Below are 15,488 nucleotides of genomic sequence, written 5' to 3' on the forward strand. Positions count from 1 at the left end.
GCCCGGCTCCAGCTGACTGGGAACAACCTCATTACTTACTTAGTAAAGGCTAATAGAACAAGGATGTGTAATTCCTCTATTGCTAAAATAGAAAGCTGCATTTTAATAATTAAAGTCCAGCGTATCAGCGATAAAGCATAATAAAATTGTTCTGAAATCGAGGATTACAACAGTAAATCCCGACGGGCCAGATGTGGGAGCGCTGTATTCTGGGACCAGATTAAAGGGGAAATCCCACAGGACCGCACTGTCTTTTTCTCTGCAGCTTAGAGGCTTGTGTGGACTCAACATGCTGTAATCCACCGATTAGCTGATATAATCACCTGTAAATACACCTTGGCCACATCCCCGCGTGTGGGTTGGACACTTTGTTACACGGACGGGTCAGGTTTGGACTTTCTGGGAACCGGAGACAGACAGCTGGAACACATAGGAGATCTCACTGAGTTCCCAGAAAGTAAACCGGACCGATGAATCCTGTTCATCCCTAAATAATAATCAAAAATCCAAGAGGCACTTTGAAGGAGCAGTGGATCCCCAGTTCAACAACCTAAAGTCTCATCAAACGCCTGAATGTGCACTTTTAGTAGAGCATCACAAGGATGTGGTGGAATAAAGCATGAACATACATGCACTGGATGAATATAATAAACACTTTTGATCAGAAATGCAATAGAATTCATGTTGGTAAGCACTTCTGAATCTGTTTTATGGTATTATTATAAATATTATTATTATTGATTGCATGCTAGACAATGACTTTCTTGACTTTTGTATTACATTTTCATGATATACTGTAACATTTTAAACATGTTTTTATGACATGTGATACTTTGTCGGAAAAAGTAATTTAAAAAGTCAAAGTTTGACTTCTTCGTGATTTTTTGACAGACTTTACATTTTTTTAAAATATTTTTATAACCTTTTTGTGAAGTTTGCCTTTTTTTTTTAAATAGTCCTAAAAAATTATATTATAGTATGTCCAAAAAAATCATGAAAAAAGTCATAGTATAGTATTTTGAAAAGTTGAAAAGTTATACTCTAGCATGTCGAAAAAAGTCAAAAGAAAAGTCACATTACCGGTATATCATGTCGAAAAAGATCATTAAAAAAGTGATAATAAATATAGTGCGTCGAAAAAGTCTTAGTATAACACGTCCAAAAAATAATTAAGTATAGAATATCAAATAAAATCAGAATATAGTATGTTGAAAAAATCAGAATATGTTGAGAAATTACTGTCATTTATCAATGAACACTGCAGCAATAGTGAAATAATGCACATCTCATTATATAATACATCCCATGTCAAAGCAAAAGCACCGCTATTGTTCATAATTATTATTATCCTCATTGTCTTATTTGTTGGCAAGCTATTTATTTTGAAAACAACCTGAAATGTGTTAATTTCTCACCATGAGTAGCTGAAAATCTCTGAAAACACGCGAGAAAATGTCAAAAAGTGTGTTATTTTGACAAATTTGGGAATCTAAATGGCTACTTTCGCCTGCAACGTTTTTAAAAATCAATAAAGTGATAGATTTCAGTGCTTGAGCGAAGTCTCTCGATGATGCAGTGAATTACTGCCACAGTATTTCTTCTTCACCTCCCTTCACACGTTATTTTACTGCCTAGGTTAAAAACATGAGACGAGAGCAGAACAACCAGTTCATGTAGTTTTAATGCTTAATGCCATTCAGATTCAGCCTGTTCCCTCAAATCACTCCATTACAATGGATTAAACCATTAAAAGAGGGATAAAGTATTTTAGCATTTTTATTCCGTAAGACACTTTAACATCATTCCTGAAAGAGGAAACACATGATTTTGGTTCATAGCACATTCATACCTGGCAAGAAAAAAAAAAAAAAAAAAAAAATTAAGACTACATCGACAAAGAAAGAAAATGTACAAATCATCGAAGCAAACAATATAAACAATATTTTATATATAAAACATAGCAAGCATAATAAATATTACACATTAACAAAGACAAAAAAAAAAACTAAAAGTAAACAGAGTTAACCTATTTGGTTTGGGGCGATGTTTGGAATAAGGTTAGAAAAAGTCAGTCTGAATGTTAAGGAAATCTCCCGGGAAAAGCTGTGTTCACTCCTGACAGAACAACCCACCCAAACCTTTTTGTTCAATCTCTTATTAGTGTGCACCAACATCACTCCATTTATTTATTTTTCATACGCTGGAGTAGAGAAGGAAGTCCATCAGGGTCCTGAAACATGGCTGTGTTGGACCTTTTTTGATGAGAATCAGCTCTGGTTCAGTCAGGAATTGATGATTCACACACATTCTGTACACAAACAGGACATTCTAATTCATTGGGTGACCGTAAATGTAAATTCACTCCTTAGTGATTCTTCTACTTAACATAGATAACTGTGCAATTTTCATTCTTTTTCTTTTGTTAAAGCAAACCAGGAGTAGTATAAATATTAGGAGGACATCCTAGGTGCTGTTTTTTTTTGTTGTTGCCACATAAAGAGAGCATTAGTGTTCCTCTCTTTGTGACGGCGACGGAGAAGATGCAGGATTCAGCTTCCACTCTGGTGCTCACTCCCCCCACAGTCCACCTTAAGGTCCCAGCCCCTATAATGCTACTTCCGTTGCAAAGTGCAAGCAGTTAGTGTCTCTCTGCCTCTCCCTTCCACTCGAGGACATTTTGGAAACCAATGCAACAGCAAATAAAAGTGTTCAAATGCAAAAAGAAATGGTACGATCAGTGTCCAAAAAGCAACCAGAAGGGAGAGGGCAGCGAGAGAGAGTGCATTTGTGTCTCAAGGAAAATTCGGTCCATCAAAGCAAAAACAATTGTTTGATCCTTATTATGCCCACGTGGCAGCGGTCAGCTGTTTGGAAGAGTGGTTATACCTCCCTAAGAATAAGAAAAGAGAAACCAAATTACAATCATACACATATTATAAGGCAAAAACAGCCTAAATCTACAACCTGATTCAACATAATTTATTCAAATTAGAGGAATAAGTCGACATTTACTTTATTTTACTTGACAGGGAAAAAATACTATTATATAAGTAATGACTTACGATGCCGTGAGTGTGGAGTTGAGGACAAGAGTGGTGCGTATCCTATACAGCTGAGCTAGCGTCAGCTTCTTGTGCTGCTGAGGTGATTTCCTCTTTTTAGGCGCTGTTTCCCGTGAATCGCCTGCGGCCGTGGACTCGTTGTTCCTTTCCACGCAGGCAGAGGGAGCCGTTTCCCCGTCCGAGCCGCTGCTTTGGGGCTCCGTGCCCTCACGCGGCCCGGCGTGCTCCGTGGCGTTCAGGGCCAGTTTGCCGGCGGGCATGCTCGTGCTCAAGCAGTCGTTGGACTGGTGGAGGTCACCGGGGAACAGCTCCGGAGAGTTCGGGCCCAGCTCCGTCAGGCTTTTACTGTGAGCCAGCGGCGACGTGTCCACGCCCCTGCATCGTGATTGGTCCTGAGCCTTGGAGCTGAGCGAGTGCGTGTGCGATATGGGGGGTTTGCCGTAGAGGCGCTGCAGCAGGTTGTCCTCGGAGCGGGACAAGGCCAGAGTGGAAAACCTCTGGAGGCAGTGGAGGCGTGCCTGAACATGAGGCCGCCGGCGAGGTTTACAGGACTGGACTACCGACATCTGGGAACCCAGCGAGGCAGCATCCTCCTCCTCCTCCTCCTCCTCTTCTTCTTCCTCAACCTCCTCTAATTCTGCCTCTTCCTGCTCCGCCTCCTCCTCCTCCTCCTCCTCTCCTTCGCTGTGGCCGGGCTGAGGCCGAAGTTCTCTCTGGAGGGATTCAGGGGAGAGGGTGCCGTAGGCGCTGTCCATGGAGAGGGAGCGGCACTGAGGGTCCAGCTCCTCGGCATCGGGCCCCGTCTCCTGATCGCGCTCCGAGTAAACCCTCTGGGTGGCCTGAGGCTGTTGGACCTCAGACAGCAGGGCCACGACTGAGTCTTTACCCTCCAGGTTCATGTTGGGGGAGGGAGACTCCTGCTGGTCGCCTGGTTCATCGACGTCCATCACCGACAGGGTCTCAGTGGAGCCGTCTGATTGGCTGGAAGGAAAGTTTGGGTGGTTTAGAGGTTTATAATACTTTTTTAGCACACGGCAGGCGACGGGCTTGAAACGGCAACACCACAGAACCAGCAGGAGTTTAGGAAACTATTTATTTGTATTACAGATCCCCGTTAATACCTTTATCTTTAACATGATCTGCTAGATGGAAGATGTTGGACTTCAGTCAAGAAGAACTTGTCAAGAAAACGAGGCGACTGAACGCTGTAGTACCTGGAGTTCTGCTGGTCTTTGTGCCTCATGCATGGGGAACTCGTGGTGGAGTTGCTGCTCTCGTCTTCCTCCTCCTCCTCCTCCTCCACGCCCTCCGTACATCTCTTCAGACTGGCCTTCTGGCGGAGGACCTCCTCGGTGCGAAGCCTCTGAAGCTGGTTCTGCAGGGGTTATCATACCGGTAAATCAATCACGCAAAACCAACCCCCCAAATCCACGTGTTAAACATTTCATAAGAGATGAACCGGCTCTCCAACCTGGACGTTGCAGATTGCATCGATCCAGCTTCGGCCCTGGGTGGCGCTGTTGGCCTGGAAAGTGTAGGCTGCCACTGCACTCTGGAACTCATTGAGGTAGATGAGGATGAATGAGCCTGGAGACAAAAAGAAGACACACAAATCAGCATCGTCTGGAAGAAGTCACAGCTAAGCAGCAAGTGTCATGTCTCAGTAGCAGTTAATCAGAACCATCAGTGATCTCCAGTGTGGGATGGAAAGAAGTACAAATTAGAAAACATACTTTTTACTGCACTACGTTTGTCTATTCAGATTTCAATTTTCATCTCTCAACGTGGTGATTAAGCATTTCATAATTTTATATATATATATATATATATATATATATATATATATATATATATATATATATATATAAAAATAAAGGAGCTAAAGTTTGTAAAACCGTGGCAACATATACTATCGGCCGATATTAGGCATTTTTCCAAACTAACGGTATCGCCATTTATAATGGCCGATAAATGAAATTCTTTTAAATAAAATGAAAAACGGACGAAACACCCTTATAGAACTTAACAGAATTTGTCTCCAGTCTTGTTGGAAGTTATATTTATGAAGCTTACCAAGTCTTTTAATACTGGTCACTTTGTGTTTGGTTGTTATTGTCTTTTTGTTCAAAGGACTTTACGTTTTATATCTTAAGTTTGTATTTTTATACATTTTATTTATCAGAACATAAAATATAAAATAATTAAATAAAATATCGGCCGATATATCGGAATATCGGATTTTTAAATCAACAAACATTTGTATCGGTATCGGGCTCTAATATATATATATATATATAAATATCATACATAAGAGTGAAACACTGACAGGGAACATTGTACTTTGAGTACATTTGGCTGATAATACTTCACATTGATCGTTTAAATATGTCCAAAAAAAGGGACTAAGATCTGAAAATGATAATTAATGACATGTTCATCTGAACACTCACCAGGGTCTTTGAGCTCCTTACAGACGACGTTCTGAATGAGGAGAGGCTGCCGGATGATTTTGACTTTCTCCGCTCGTTTCACCGGCTTGGTAATTAGCAGCAGGTCGGTGAACAGGACACAGTGGACATCCATCTACGGAGGACATGAACTCGTCTCAGTGCTGACAGAAAGGCATTTCTTCCTCGTTCCGAGAGGTCAAGCGTTTTATGTGAAATGCGAGGCTACTGTGAAGCAAACATGAGAAAGCCAGATGTTGAGTGCAGAGATAAGTGAGTCAGTCTTACCCTACTGTCTTTGCCCTCTTTCATCCTCAGCGCTCCCTCGAGATGCAGCTGTCGAGTCTCCTCCGGTGAAATTCCTCTCATGGGAGCCATGAGGTCGAAGCAGTTGTACTCCTTGAGGATCTGGCAGGGGAAATGCACAAAGCATGAGTCTCACATCTCATATCTGGACAGAGAGCTTTCTGGAAGAAGCTGTGGGAAAGCGACGTAGCCGCCGCCCCCCCTTAAATAGTGTCGTACCTTCTCCACTTCCTCGCTGCTGCCCTCTACAGCCTCGTAGGAGTCGATGCGGGCGGAGATGGTGGCCAGCTTCTGTTGTTCCTCACGCTGGCGCATCTGGGAGTCCACGCTGTTGATGAAGCCCTCGACGGCGGCCACCTTGACGAAGAAACACAAAGAAATACAGTTACGGACATTTATACATCATTACCGAGCGGTGGAGGAAGTGTTAAAATGATTTACTTTACTACTAAAATGTATGCTAAATTAAATTTATGCAAAAAAAAAAAAAAGGAAAAAAGTATCACTAAATATTATATTTCAAGCAGAGATTTTCAACGTTTTTCAGGACTCCTCTGGCCTAAAGTGACACGGTGGAGGGACCCCCTAGTACATATCGTATAATATATTGCTTATTTAACCGGGCTAATAATAATGTGTAGTTCTGTGTATAAAAGTACTTTGTATTGCTGTATGTTTACATACAGATTAATATATTTACAGAAGATATTCTGATTCTATATTGTCATTTCTACATCACAATACAACACAAAACACATTGAATACATAGGAAGATTTATATTTGCTTATGTTGGGTCGTATTCATGTTAATGTGTATTTTTGGACGTATTTACATTTTTTGAAAGTAACTGTGAAGATTTCTGATTTAAAGTAAGTAAAAAAAAGTACTCAATACAGAATAATGTCTTGTTATTCTGGAAGTAAAGCTGTCAAAAATGTAGCGTCGTTCTGAAATGTGCGATACAACGTTAAAATACTCGTCGTCGCTGCGTTTACCATGCTGTTGACGATGTCGCGGGCCGACGGCTCGTCCGTCTTCTTGAGGACGCTCTTCAGCAGGAGCGGGTATTTGGTCAGACGCTGGTGAGGCTTCGCCAACATGTCGGGCAGCTTCAAACGGTTACACTGCTTATGGGTCTCTGCCCACTGGATAACGCCGGACAAAGACAGGAAATCAAACATTTAATGAGCCAGAAATGTGAAAAAACACGACGGCGTGTACGGTGATGTGAGGGCTTGGAAGGCGTGGAGCGGGCGGAGGACTGACCGTGACGTAGGTCCTGAAGAGCTCATTGTCCCTGAGAAGCGTGCGCATGTTCTCCATGCAGCCCTCCTCCTCCATGCAGTAACGGATGTAGGGCTGGAACCTGGAGCCAAACTGAGCACACATCGGACAAAGACATGCGTCAGAGATATCACTAACATCAACATGGGGGGGGGGGATATTTACTTATGACTCAGTCAATAGTCTGGAATTAATTCAGAAGACGTTACTGCATCGGTCTATACAAATGCTAGAAAGGTATTGCAAAAAAAGTAGTATTATAAGTACCGGTACTTTTTCATAAGAGCAGTATTTATGAGTGTTTATGTCTCTGCTTCTGCTGCCTGCAGGTATATTATACACACACTGCAAATACAGGTGCACATACTTATTAAAAAGCATTACAATAATAACAGGGAGGCTCCGCAGGCTGAGCCAATAAGGGCAAAGTCTTTATTGCTTCCACCTTGTCGACACTCACACTAAAAATGACTCAAGATACAGAAGTATTATCAGACAATGTACTAAAAGTATCATCAGTAAAGTACTGTTCCTAGAAAACCTGGGAGATCGGCTCATTAGTGAAAGATCTGGTTGGTTAAACGACTTATCCAAGTCCACAGGGTCACTCCTTGATAAGCCGTTCTATGTGGCGCCTGTTGAGATATCGGTAAACAACGTGGCTCCTACTGACCGTCCTGAAGCCGTGGTGGAGGTCGGTGGGGTCGAGCAGCGCCCGGGCCTTCCTGGCCTTCTCCAGGACGGGCAGCATCACCTCGCTCCACAGGGCCGTGTGCAGGCGGACCAGCTCCTGGACGTTGCTGAACAGCTTGGCCGGCTCCACCTCCGTCAGCAGGCCGCTCTCCTGCAGGTTCAGCAGCCCAGACAGGAACAGCTGTGGAGGAGGACGACGCCAAAGTTTAGAAATGTGTTCTCACGTCACACATGGCAGGGCAAAGCTCCCGTCCTTCATGTAGATACCAATTAAACTAATCAAGGCCAGTATCTAGTCTTAGATAGACGCACAATGAAGCGCTTGTTACAGGCTCGTATCAGCACGTCGCTTACATCAGTGATGACTCGGAGTTTCTTGATGTAGGTGGCCTCCGTCTGCAGCAGCTCCCATATCGCCTCCTGCTGGTGGAACTGTCGCCTCGTCAACGTCTGCACACACAAACGCAGATCCAGTTATTAAACACAACCAATACATTCATAGATCCTTACTATGAATACATTCATATTATCACCTCCCGTGTTTAGAGAGCGTCACACAGGCAGGTACAGGTCAGTCTAACACATATATAAGAGTAGAATTTGGTCTTTTTCATGCAGTAAAATACTATGGAGGCAGAGAGACAGCTGTCAAAGTAAAGGATGTGATAAAGATGAATGGAATACTTCTATTACTTCCTTTTATGATTATTTATGACAGGTAAATATAAATCCTGATCAGACACACAAGGTTTTATCTGCCATAAACATTTGTTTGCATTCCGTTTTTTAAACTTTAATCACATGACCCTTCCCACACTTATAAACTTGATGACTGTCACAGACAGCAGCTGAGCGGTGACATCGCCTGTCCTGATTAAGCACGTACTCATTAACAGGTGGACGGGTCTGACGGGCGTTATCGTTTACATTGGGCACGCACGCTTCCCGACAGTTCATCGCTCTGTAAGCAGCGTTCTGACGCAGACGTGCGATGAAGGAAGTGGTTCAGGCACAAACTGGGAAGCAGGATTCCAGTATGTGTTTAGTAATCAGCTGCCAGTCAGTGTTTGTCAGCGAGACATTCAGGGACTGTGTGGGGAGGGAGGGTATGGTTCTCTTTGTTGAAGGGAGGTTAGTCTGATTTAACATTTTCACATGCAGATTATTTATATTTTATTTAAATTTTCACATGCAGATTATTGTTGGATGAAAATAATGAATAATTACTCTTTATTTTACATATTAACGTTTAATGATCAGATTGGTGTATACCTTATTATTATACCATTCTTTATGTATTTCCTTAGTTGTTATTTTTAGTTTTACCAATACAATAATATTTGATTGATTGGTAGATTATAGATAGATCATTTTCTTACAGTCCTTTAGTTCGTTTGTAATTTGGAGCTTGTTGCTAATTCACTCTTATGTGTCCAGGGTTGAAATACCTCAGAAGTTTCATACATCAAACAACATAAGTGTTAATATTTCTTCTAATTTTTGCTTCATTCATACATTGATTGATTGATTGATTGATTGGTTTATTTAAGTGTCAAACCCCATGGTTGGTGCCCAGGCCTCATGGGCTTATTAGACACTAGTCATATTCATCAAATAATAATTTCACAGTTACATCCACGATAGCCACGTGAGAAAATACAGAACACATCATAACACAACTAAACCATTCAAAATATGGATACAAATACAAATGGATTGTCATATAGGATACAGAATACTTTGCCAAAGATTCCAGGCCTTTTCTATAAAAATTTGCCAAAGCAAAAAACATCATTTTCAAACAACCAGCACAGAATCTCCCCTTCATATTCAATAATATATCAGGATTTTTAAACTGGATTGATTCAAAAAGAGAGTTCCTTAAATCACAATATAAAGGACAATAAAATTCATCTTCCACAACCTGGAGATCACAAAATTCACACTAACGTAAATACAAGTATTCATTTAATTGTAGATTACAGTCTGTGCATACACTACATCTCCCACAACCCCCCTGGGCCCTGCGTACCTCTGGGTCGTCCAGTAGCGTCTGCCAACTGTCCTCCAGGGCCAGGTTGGTCTCCTCCTCCTCCTCCCAGGAGTCCTGGTGGAAGGAGAGCTGCCGCGGCACCTTGGGCAGCCCGAACACCATGTAGGAGTGCAGCTTGCTCTGGAGCTGCTCCAAACGGTCCGTCTCCTGCCACAACACCGGAACAATCCGTTAAAAAGACCGGCCTAATTAGGTAACGGCGCGGCGTAACTGCCCGTTTCTGTCCTTTGTGTGTCAAATTATCGATACGCTCAAACTGTAAGTGAGGACGAGTCCGAGCATTAGCATATAAATCCTGTCCTTACTGGCGCCTTAATTCTTAAATCCAACAGTGTCTGCTATTCAGGCCTTTGTTCAGCCTGGCAGGCCTTATGTAGTTATGAAAATGAGCTCTGTGCATTGAGACTGATTTTAATAATGGAGGACGAGGGGAGTGGGGGAACCGCATGGAGGGGGGGGGGGATGAACCAGCGGTTTAAGGGCCGTGAAACCTCTTAAAAAACGCACGGCTCTACATTGATTAATTGTACAGATTTAGAAGAAAAGGAGAAGGAGGTCTCCGATACTCCTATCTGTTGTGAAAGGAGGCCCCCGAGTGGTTCCTCCTCATAGTGTGGAGGGTGCAAGAGGTCCAGGTCCCCGGTGGAGATCTCTGGCCCCGGAGGGGTTGAGGGGGACACTCGGGGTGAATAGAGATGAGACAGGCAGTGACATGTGACTGACAGATACTGTCTCTATCTGACATCTGCTACCGTTTCAGGATGTGACCTCAGGAGGGGAGGGACAATGAGCGTGTGTGTGTGTGTGTGTGTGTGTGTGTGTGGGCAGTATTAGAATAAAAAGTTGATTATCATTGTCTGCATTGAAAGGGAAAGGTTAGACGAACTGGGATTTCACGTTAAAAAAGGGAACTCGAGTCTTAAAATCGGACATTGCAGGGAGTTGCGCGAGGCTCTTCCTCCACCTACTCGCTTCCAAACGGGAAGGAATGTGAGCCAACAACACGAGACTTTGAAGGGAAATGACCTCACCAGAACTCGGGGGATATGGCCTCCCGACCCCCTCCCACTGGTGCTTGCTACTGTTTTGTTTGCGTTTTAAATTGTTTTCTTCCTGAGCCATGTCTGGGGAACAAACTCTCCCCCTCTACAAGTTTTAAAATGTTTTGTTTTCCATCAAAGCGTCACTCTTTTGTTTGGCCTGATCAGCGTTACCTTGCCGAAGGGCCCCGCGCCGGCGTTGGAGCTGAAGAAGCCACTGAAGCGGCTGGCGGCGCGGTTCTTCCAGCTGTCGGGACCGGCCCCGACGCCGGGCAGCGAGCCGCCGGTGGTCTGTCCCAGAGTGTCCGGCGTAGGAATATTGGTCTCTCCGAGGAACTCCGTCATGTTCTTCCTCCGTCGAGCCTGACCCTGCAGAGGCACAGAGAAACATTCACAGCTTGTTAAAAAAAATAACAATTAAAGGACGTAAGAAAAAAACACAGACTGGCTTGAGCGATGACCTCAAAAGGGGGAAGGATAAATGTTTCCAGAGAGATGGAAAGAGACAATGAAGGAAAGAGAGAAATATACAAGGACAGGACAAACAGGAAATCAGAGGGGAATTCTGTGCGAGGGATGACATCAGCACCTAATGATCAGACACAAACAGGAGAGGGAAGGAGCGCCACTTCCTCGCGGTGAAATCTCATTACATCACAAGGAGCGGGCGGGCGCTTGTTCCATAAGAACAGACGGGCCCGAGCCTGGCCATTGTCCCCCCCTCCATTGTTACCCTGTCAGCAGGCCCTGCCGCGCACCCTCACCCATGCAATCTCTGTCCACTTTACGAGCAGCAGCGAAGGCAAACAAACAGGGGCCGCCTCGGTATCTGAGGAAGCAGTTGTTTTTGCCGTTAAAGTGAGGAATCTGCTGGTGAGAGTCGGACCGCTGACCCCCTTCAACCACAGTGACAAGGAACTTACATTCCAGGACACCGACACTGTTGCTGAAACCGACCGGCCATTCCAATGAAATTCCTCCCCCCCCCCCCCTACACACACAATGCGATCAAAGCTGCTATGTTGTTGTCGTGTAGGTCTGGTTCCCAAAGTAGTCGTCCAAAAACAAAACATGTACAACAACACGGGGAAATGACACATGGTGAAATTAATGCTTATTTAGCATTTAGCAACACAGCTTCACTCATGACGGACCGTTTTAAACAAAAACGTCTCAAAATCATCAGGAAACCAACCGAATATTGAAACAAAAATACATAATCTAAGGCAAAAAAAACATGCAAGAGAGGAGTTTGCAGATTTCGGTTACAACCTGAACCAATCAGAATGTAGCTCAACATGAAGCCTGCAAAGCATTTGCCTCTAAATGATAGCTGTAAGTGTGTGGTCGTAAACTGAAATATGAGCATTAGGAACATTTCTGTCAGCCCCTCTCCCCCATCAGGCGCATTAAGAGGCAGGCTACACTGTTTATAAGGTGCTTAGTGCGATAATTCAGCTCAAACTGTAAAGTTGAGATAAAAGTCCAGCTTTGATTAAATGGAGACAAACTAGCAGTCTGGATAAACTCATGAGGTTTTAGCATCTCAGCTCCCACAAGTAAACAGCTTACATAACACTTTAGATAAAGACTTATCAAGGTATATAAATTGTGGCGTGTATATGTAACAAAATGAAATGTAAATATTAGGAATAGCTCTAGTGAAATTGTTCTGCGTTGGACACGTTCCCATTTTAGGGAAGAACGTGCCCGGACCTTTGTGAAAGCACTCAACTAGAGTAAAAGCGTACAAGTGGCCGGTGCAGGGTTGCGTAACGAGATAGTAAATCTGAGTGGGGGGTCCTGCAGGTTTTCTACTCCTTTTATCTTCTTTTTTTTTTTTAAATGATGATCACCAAAGAGGAGAGTGATTTAACTGCAAACAGACAAACCGGCTTTCAAACAAAAACCAGAGTGAAATGAGACCAATTTGACGTCGTTGCAGCGAAAGCGAAACGAGCCATTTAGGGATTTTTTTTTTTAAAAGAGGACAAAAAAAATCAGGGCCCAACTGGTCAAGGACACAGGTGTCAGGAAGTGTTGAGTCTCCCTGGACAAACAGGGGGAAAGCCTGGACCCTGAGACCACCGGGCCAAAGTGAAACCTGCTTGGTTTCAGTCTTTCAGTCCACACATCACTTAAAGACAAATCTGACAAAACACTGCAGTTGGCAAATAATAAAAAACACATGAATATGACTTTAACAAGAAATGAGCGTCTCAAAGGCAGAAAGACGAGGCCAGGAAGTTGTTATTGAAAAGGACAGAGGGACATAGAAGCCACCGACCGTTTCCCACCACAACAACAGTGCTCACCATTGAAGCCAGAGGCATGTCAAAAGTAACAAAAACCATCCTAATCCTTCAATTGGATTCATGGATCGCAGCCCATTCTGGAACCAGCTGCTGCTCTCTCTCAACTTCTAGCCTCGTCTCTCTCTCTACATCCACCGTGGAAACATCCGTCCGGGTCCCGAAGAATCAGCCCACGATGCCGAGCGACAACGGTTCAACGCCGCCGCGTTGTCACTGTCCCATCGGGAGAGGACTTGTGTTGAACTTCACTGGGTCTCGGGAGCGTCCCGTTCCAGCTGACGGGGTCCGGGGTCTGCGGTGTCTGGCTGGCGCGTCCTGCCGTGCTTCCCCTTTGAACCGGGACGTATCTCTGTCCTGTCCTGCTGTCCAAACAGTCAGTGGTTGCATTTCATACAGACACTGGCCTGAAGTCATAGCAACCAGGAGGATCCTGCCTCATTGTGTCAGGCAGGAAAGAGGAGGCAGGGCCAGGGGGGGGGGGGGGGGGGGGGAGGAAAGCTGATCTGAATATTTGGAGGCGGAGTCAGGGTGACAGCTTGTAGGGAGCTCCCTCGTCCAAACACACTTCCTGCTGCTTCTTTGGGTCAATCTCAACAACTAAACCACTCACTGCTTACGGAAGATTTCCATCCTCCAGAGCAATTAACCTGCTTAAAAACCGGGAAAATTACAGGTTGACTGTAAACACATCGCATCTGAAGTCGCTCCACTATTATTTGCGTTATCTCACATCACTGTTTTGCCTGGAGACCTCCCGAACAATGCCACGCTGGCTGGCCAAAACAAGGAACAAGAAATGCCCAGATAATGACCAAACGGGAAATTCCCTTTGTTTACTTGCATGCTTCAGCACATTTAATAAGCTGCTTATCCCCCTTAGATAAGCACAAACAACAGCAGCTCCTCCAGGAGAAAAGTCAAACGTCAACTCTGTAGAAACCACTTAGTTAGTCGCAACCATTTAGAGAATCCATTAATCATTTTTCTTCTTTAATCTGCAGTTCCAGCTTAAAAAAAAAAAAAAGTATCCGTTATATATCTTTATAAACTAAATATGTTTGGGTTTTGGACTGTTTTTTTCACAATGTATTTGACATTTCAAGGAACTGAAAGATATAAAACCAATAATAGATAATAAAAATAATGGCTGTTGAAGCCCCGAAGACATTTCTAGTCATTTCAATCAGTCGATTATTATAATTATTATTTCCGGAGCCAATAAACACTAAAAATAATTGACGTCAGCCCATGCAAATACACCCTCATAGCAAACACCGGGCCGCTCTGCGTCGTGTCTGCCTAACTAATTATGTTTACAAGGTTTCCCTTGCGCCTCCTGTGTAAACGTGTCAGTCAGGACGGAGAGGGCAGCCAGATCCGGAGCGCTCGTTGGAATAAAGCCACTCGCTGTGGGCGACTAGTCCAGTCAGGCTAACGATATCAAACCCTGTGTCCCCTCACAGCCTTATCTTATCGCCGGGGGTTTGTGGCATTAACCTTGGCCTGGAAAGGAGAAAATCTTTAAATGGGAAGGGACTGTATTAAAATAAGTGGTGACAAAGAAAGAGCAAAGAGACCCCCCTCCCTCCTGTTTCTGCCCCATGCTACTGCCTTTATGTTAGTCAAGTGATAACAACTCCCCTTGATCAGGTGGGTTGATTAACGATGGGAAAACAGCGTGACACTGACCTTCCTGAGGGCCTGGACACACACACACACACACACACACAACCAGGAAATAGAAACTTAAATAAAACCCCCGGCGGTCGACACACTGCAGGGTTTCAAGGCCCTTTCAGTTCCAATAAAGAAGACCTGATGTAACGGTGACACACAAAGAGGAGCCCGAGGTGAGAGATGAGAGTTGACAAAACAATGCTGCATTTACTTGACCCCCATCCTGGTCATCGGCCGACAGGATGGAAACGACATAGAAACAAACCGTTAATTAGGTCAACAGTTAATCAAGCTTAAACATATAAGGGTCACAACAAACGGCAATTTTTCCGTGTGGAACCATTGCTTCATCATTTAGTATGAAAAACATCAGAAACGAGTGGGAACCTGTCTGTTATCTGACATCTTCAGAAAGCATTCTTTGCTTTTATAAAAAAAATAAATACAGATTATGATTCAAAATAACCCCAAATGTTCCTTTTTGATCGACTCATTGTTGCACCTCTGAAACACATGAAGAAAATCTTCTGTATCAAACACTTCACCAGTCCGAGCTCCGCAAACAGCCGCGTCAGCAGATGTCTCACCTGACAGTCGGCCGGCGTCGGTT

At 43.8% G+C, this 15,488-nt stretch overlaps 1 protein-coding gene across 7 annotated transcripts in view; it reads right to left on the reverse strand.

Moving 5' to 3' along the window:
- Window positions 1-1,663: 1,663 nt before the first annotated feature.
- plekhg5b (pleckstrin homology domain containing, family G (with RhoGef domain) member 5b) overlaps window positions 1,664-15,488 on the reverse strand; it is a gene marked incomplete at its 3' end in the record, with an annotated part of 59,122 nt that continues 45,297 nt past the window's right edge. For 5 of the 7 annotated variants that reach the window (XM_084016476.1, XM_084016474.1, XM_084016479.1 and 2 more), the window contains 13 exons: window positions 11,061-11,255; window positions 9,826-9,993; window positions 8,148-8,243; window positions 7,774-7,974; window positions 7,083-7,193; window positions 6,812-6,961; window positions 6,035-6,172; window positions 5,798-5,917; window positions 5,513-5,645; window positions 4,534-4,649; window positions 4,277-4,437; window positions 3,063-4,043; window positions 1,664-2,890 (listed from right to left, as the gene is read on the reverse strand). In XM_084016476.1, the coding sequence (XP_083872602.1) occupies window positions 2,881-2,890; window positions 3,063-4,043; window positions 4,277-4,437; window positions 4,534-4,649; window positions 5,513-5,645; window positions 5,798-5,917; window positions 6,035-6,172; window positions 6,812-6,961; window positions 7,083-7,193; window positions 7,774-7,974; window positions 8,148-8,243; window positions 9,826-9,993; window positions 11,061-11,255 (2,580 nt within the window). Of the gene's footprint in view, window positions 2,891-3,058; window positions 4,044-4,276; window positions 4,438-4,533; window positions 4,650-5,512; window positions 5,646-5,797; window positions 5,918-6,034; window positions 6,173-6,811; window positions 6,962-7,082; window positions 7,194-7,773; window positions 7,975-8,147; window positions 8,244-9,825; window positions 9,994-11,060; window positions 11,256-15,488 lie in introns of those variants that run through there. The other 2 variants (XM_084016480.1, XM_084016475.1) reach the window with 1 other exon arrangement.

This window comes from Eutrigla gurnardus (assembly GCF_963514095.1).
Source record: "Eutrigla gurnardus genome assembly, chromosome: 8".
NCBI classification, from domain to species: Eukaryota; Metazoa; Chordata; class Actinopteri; order Perciformes; family Triglidae; genus Eutrigla; species Eutrigla gurnardus.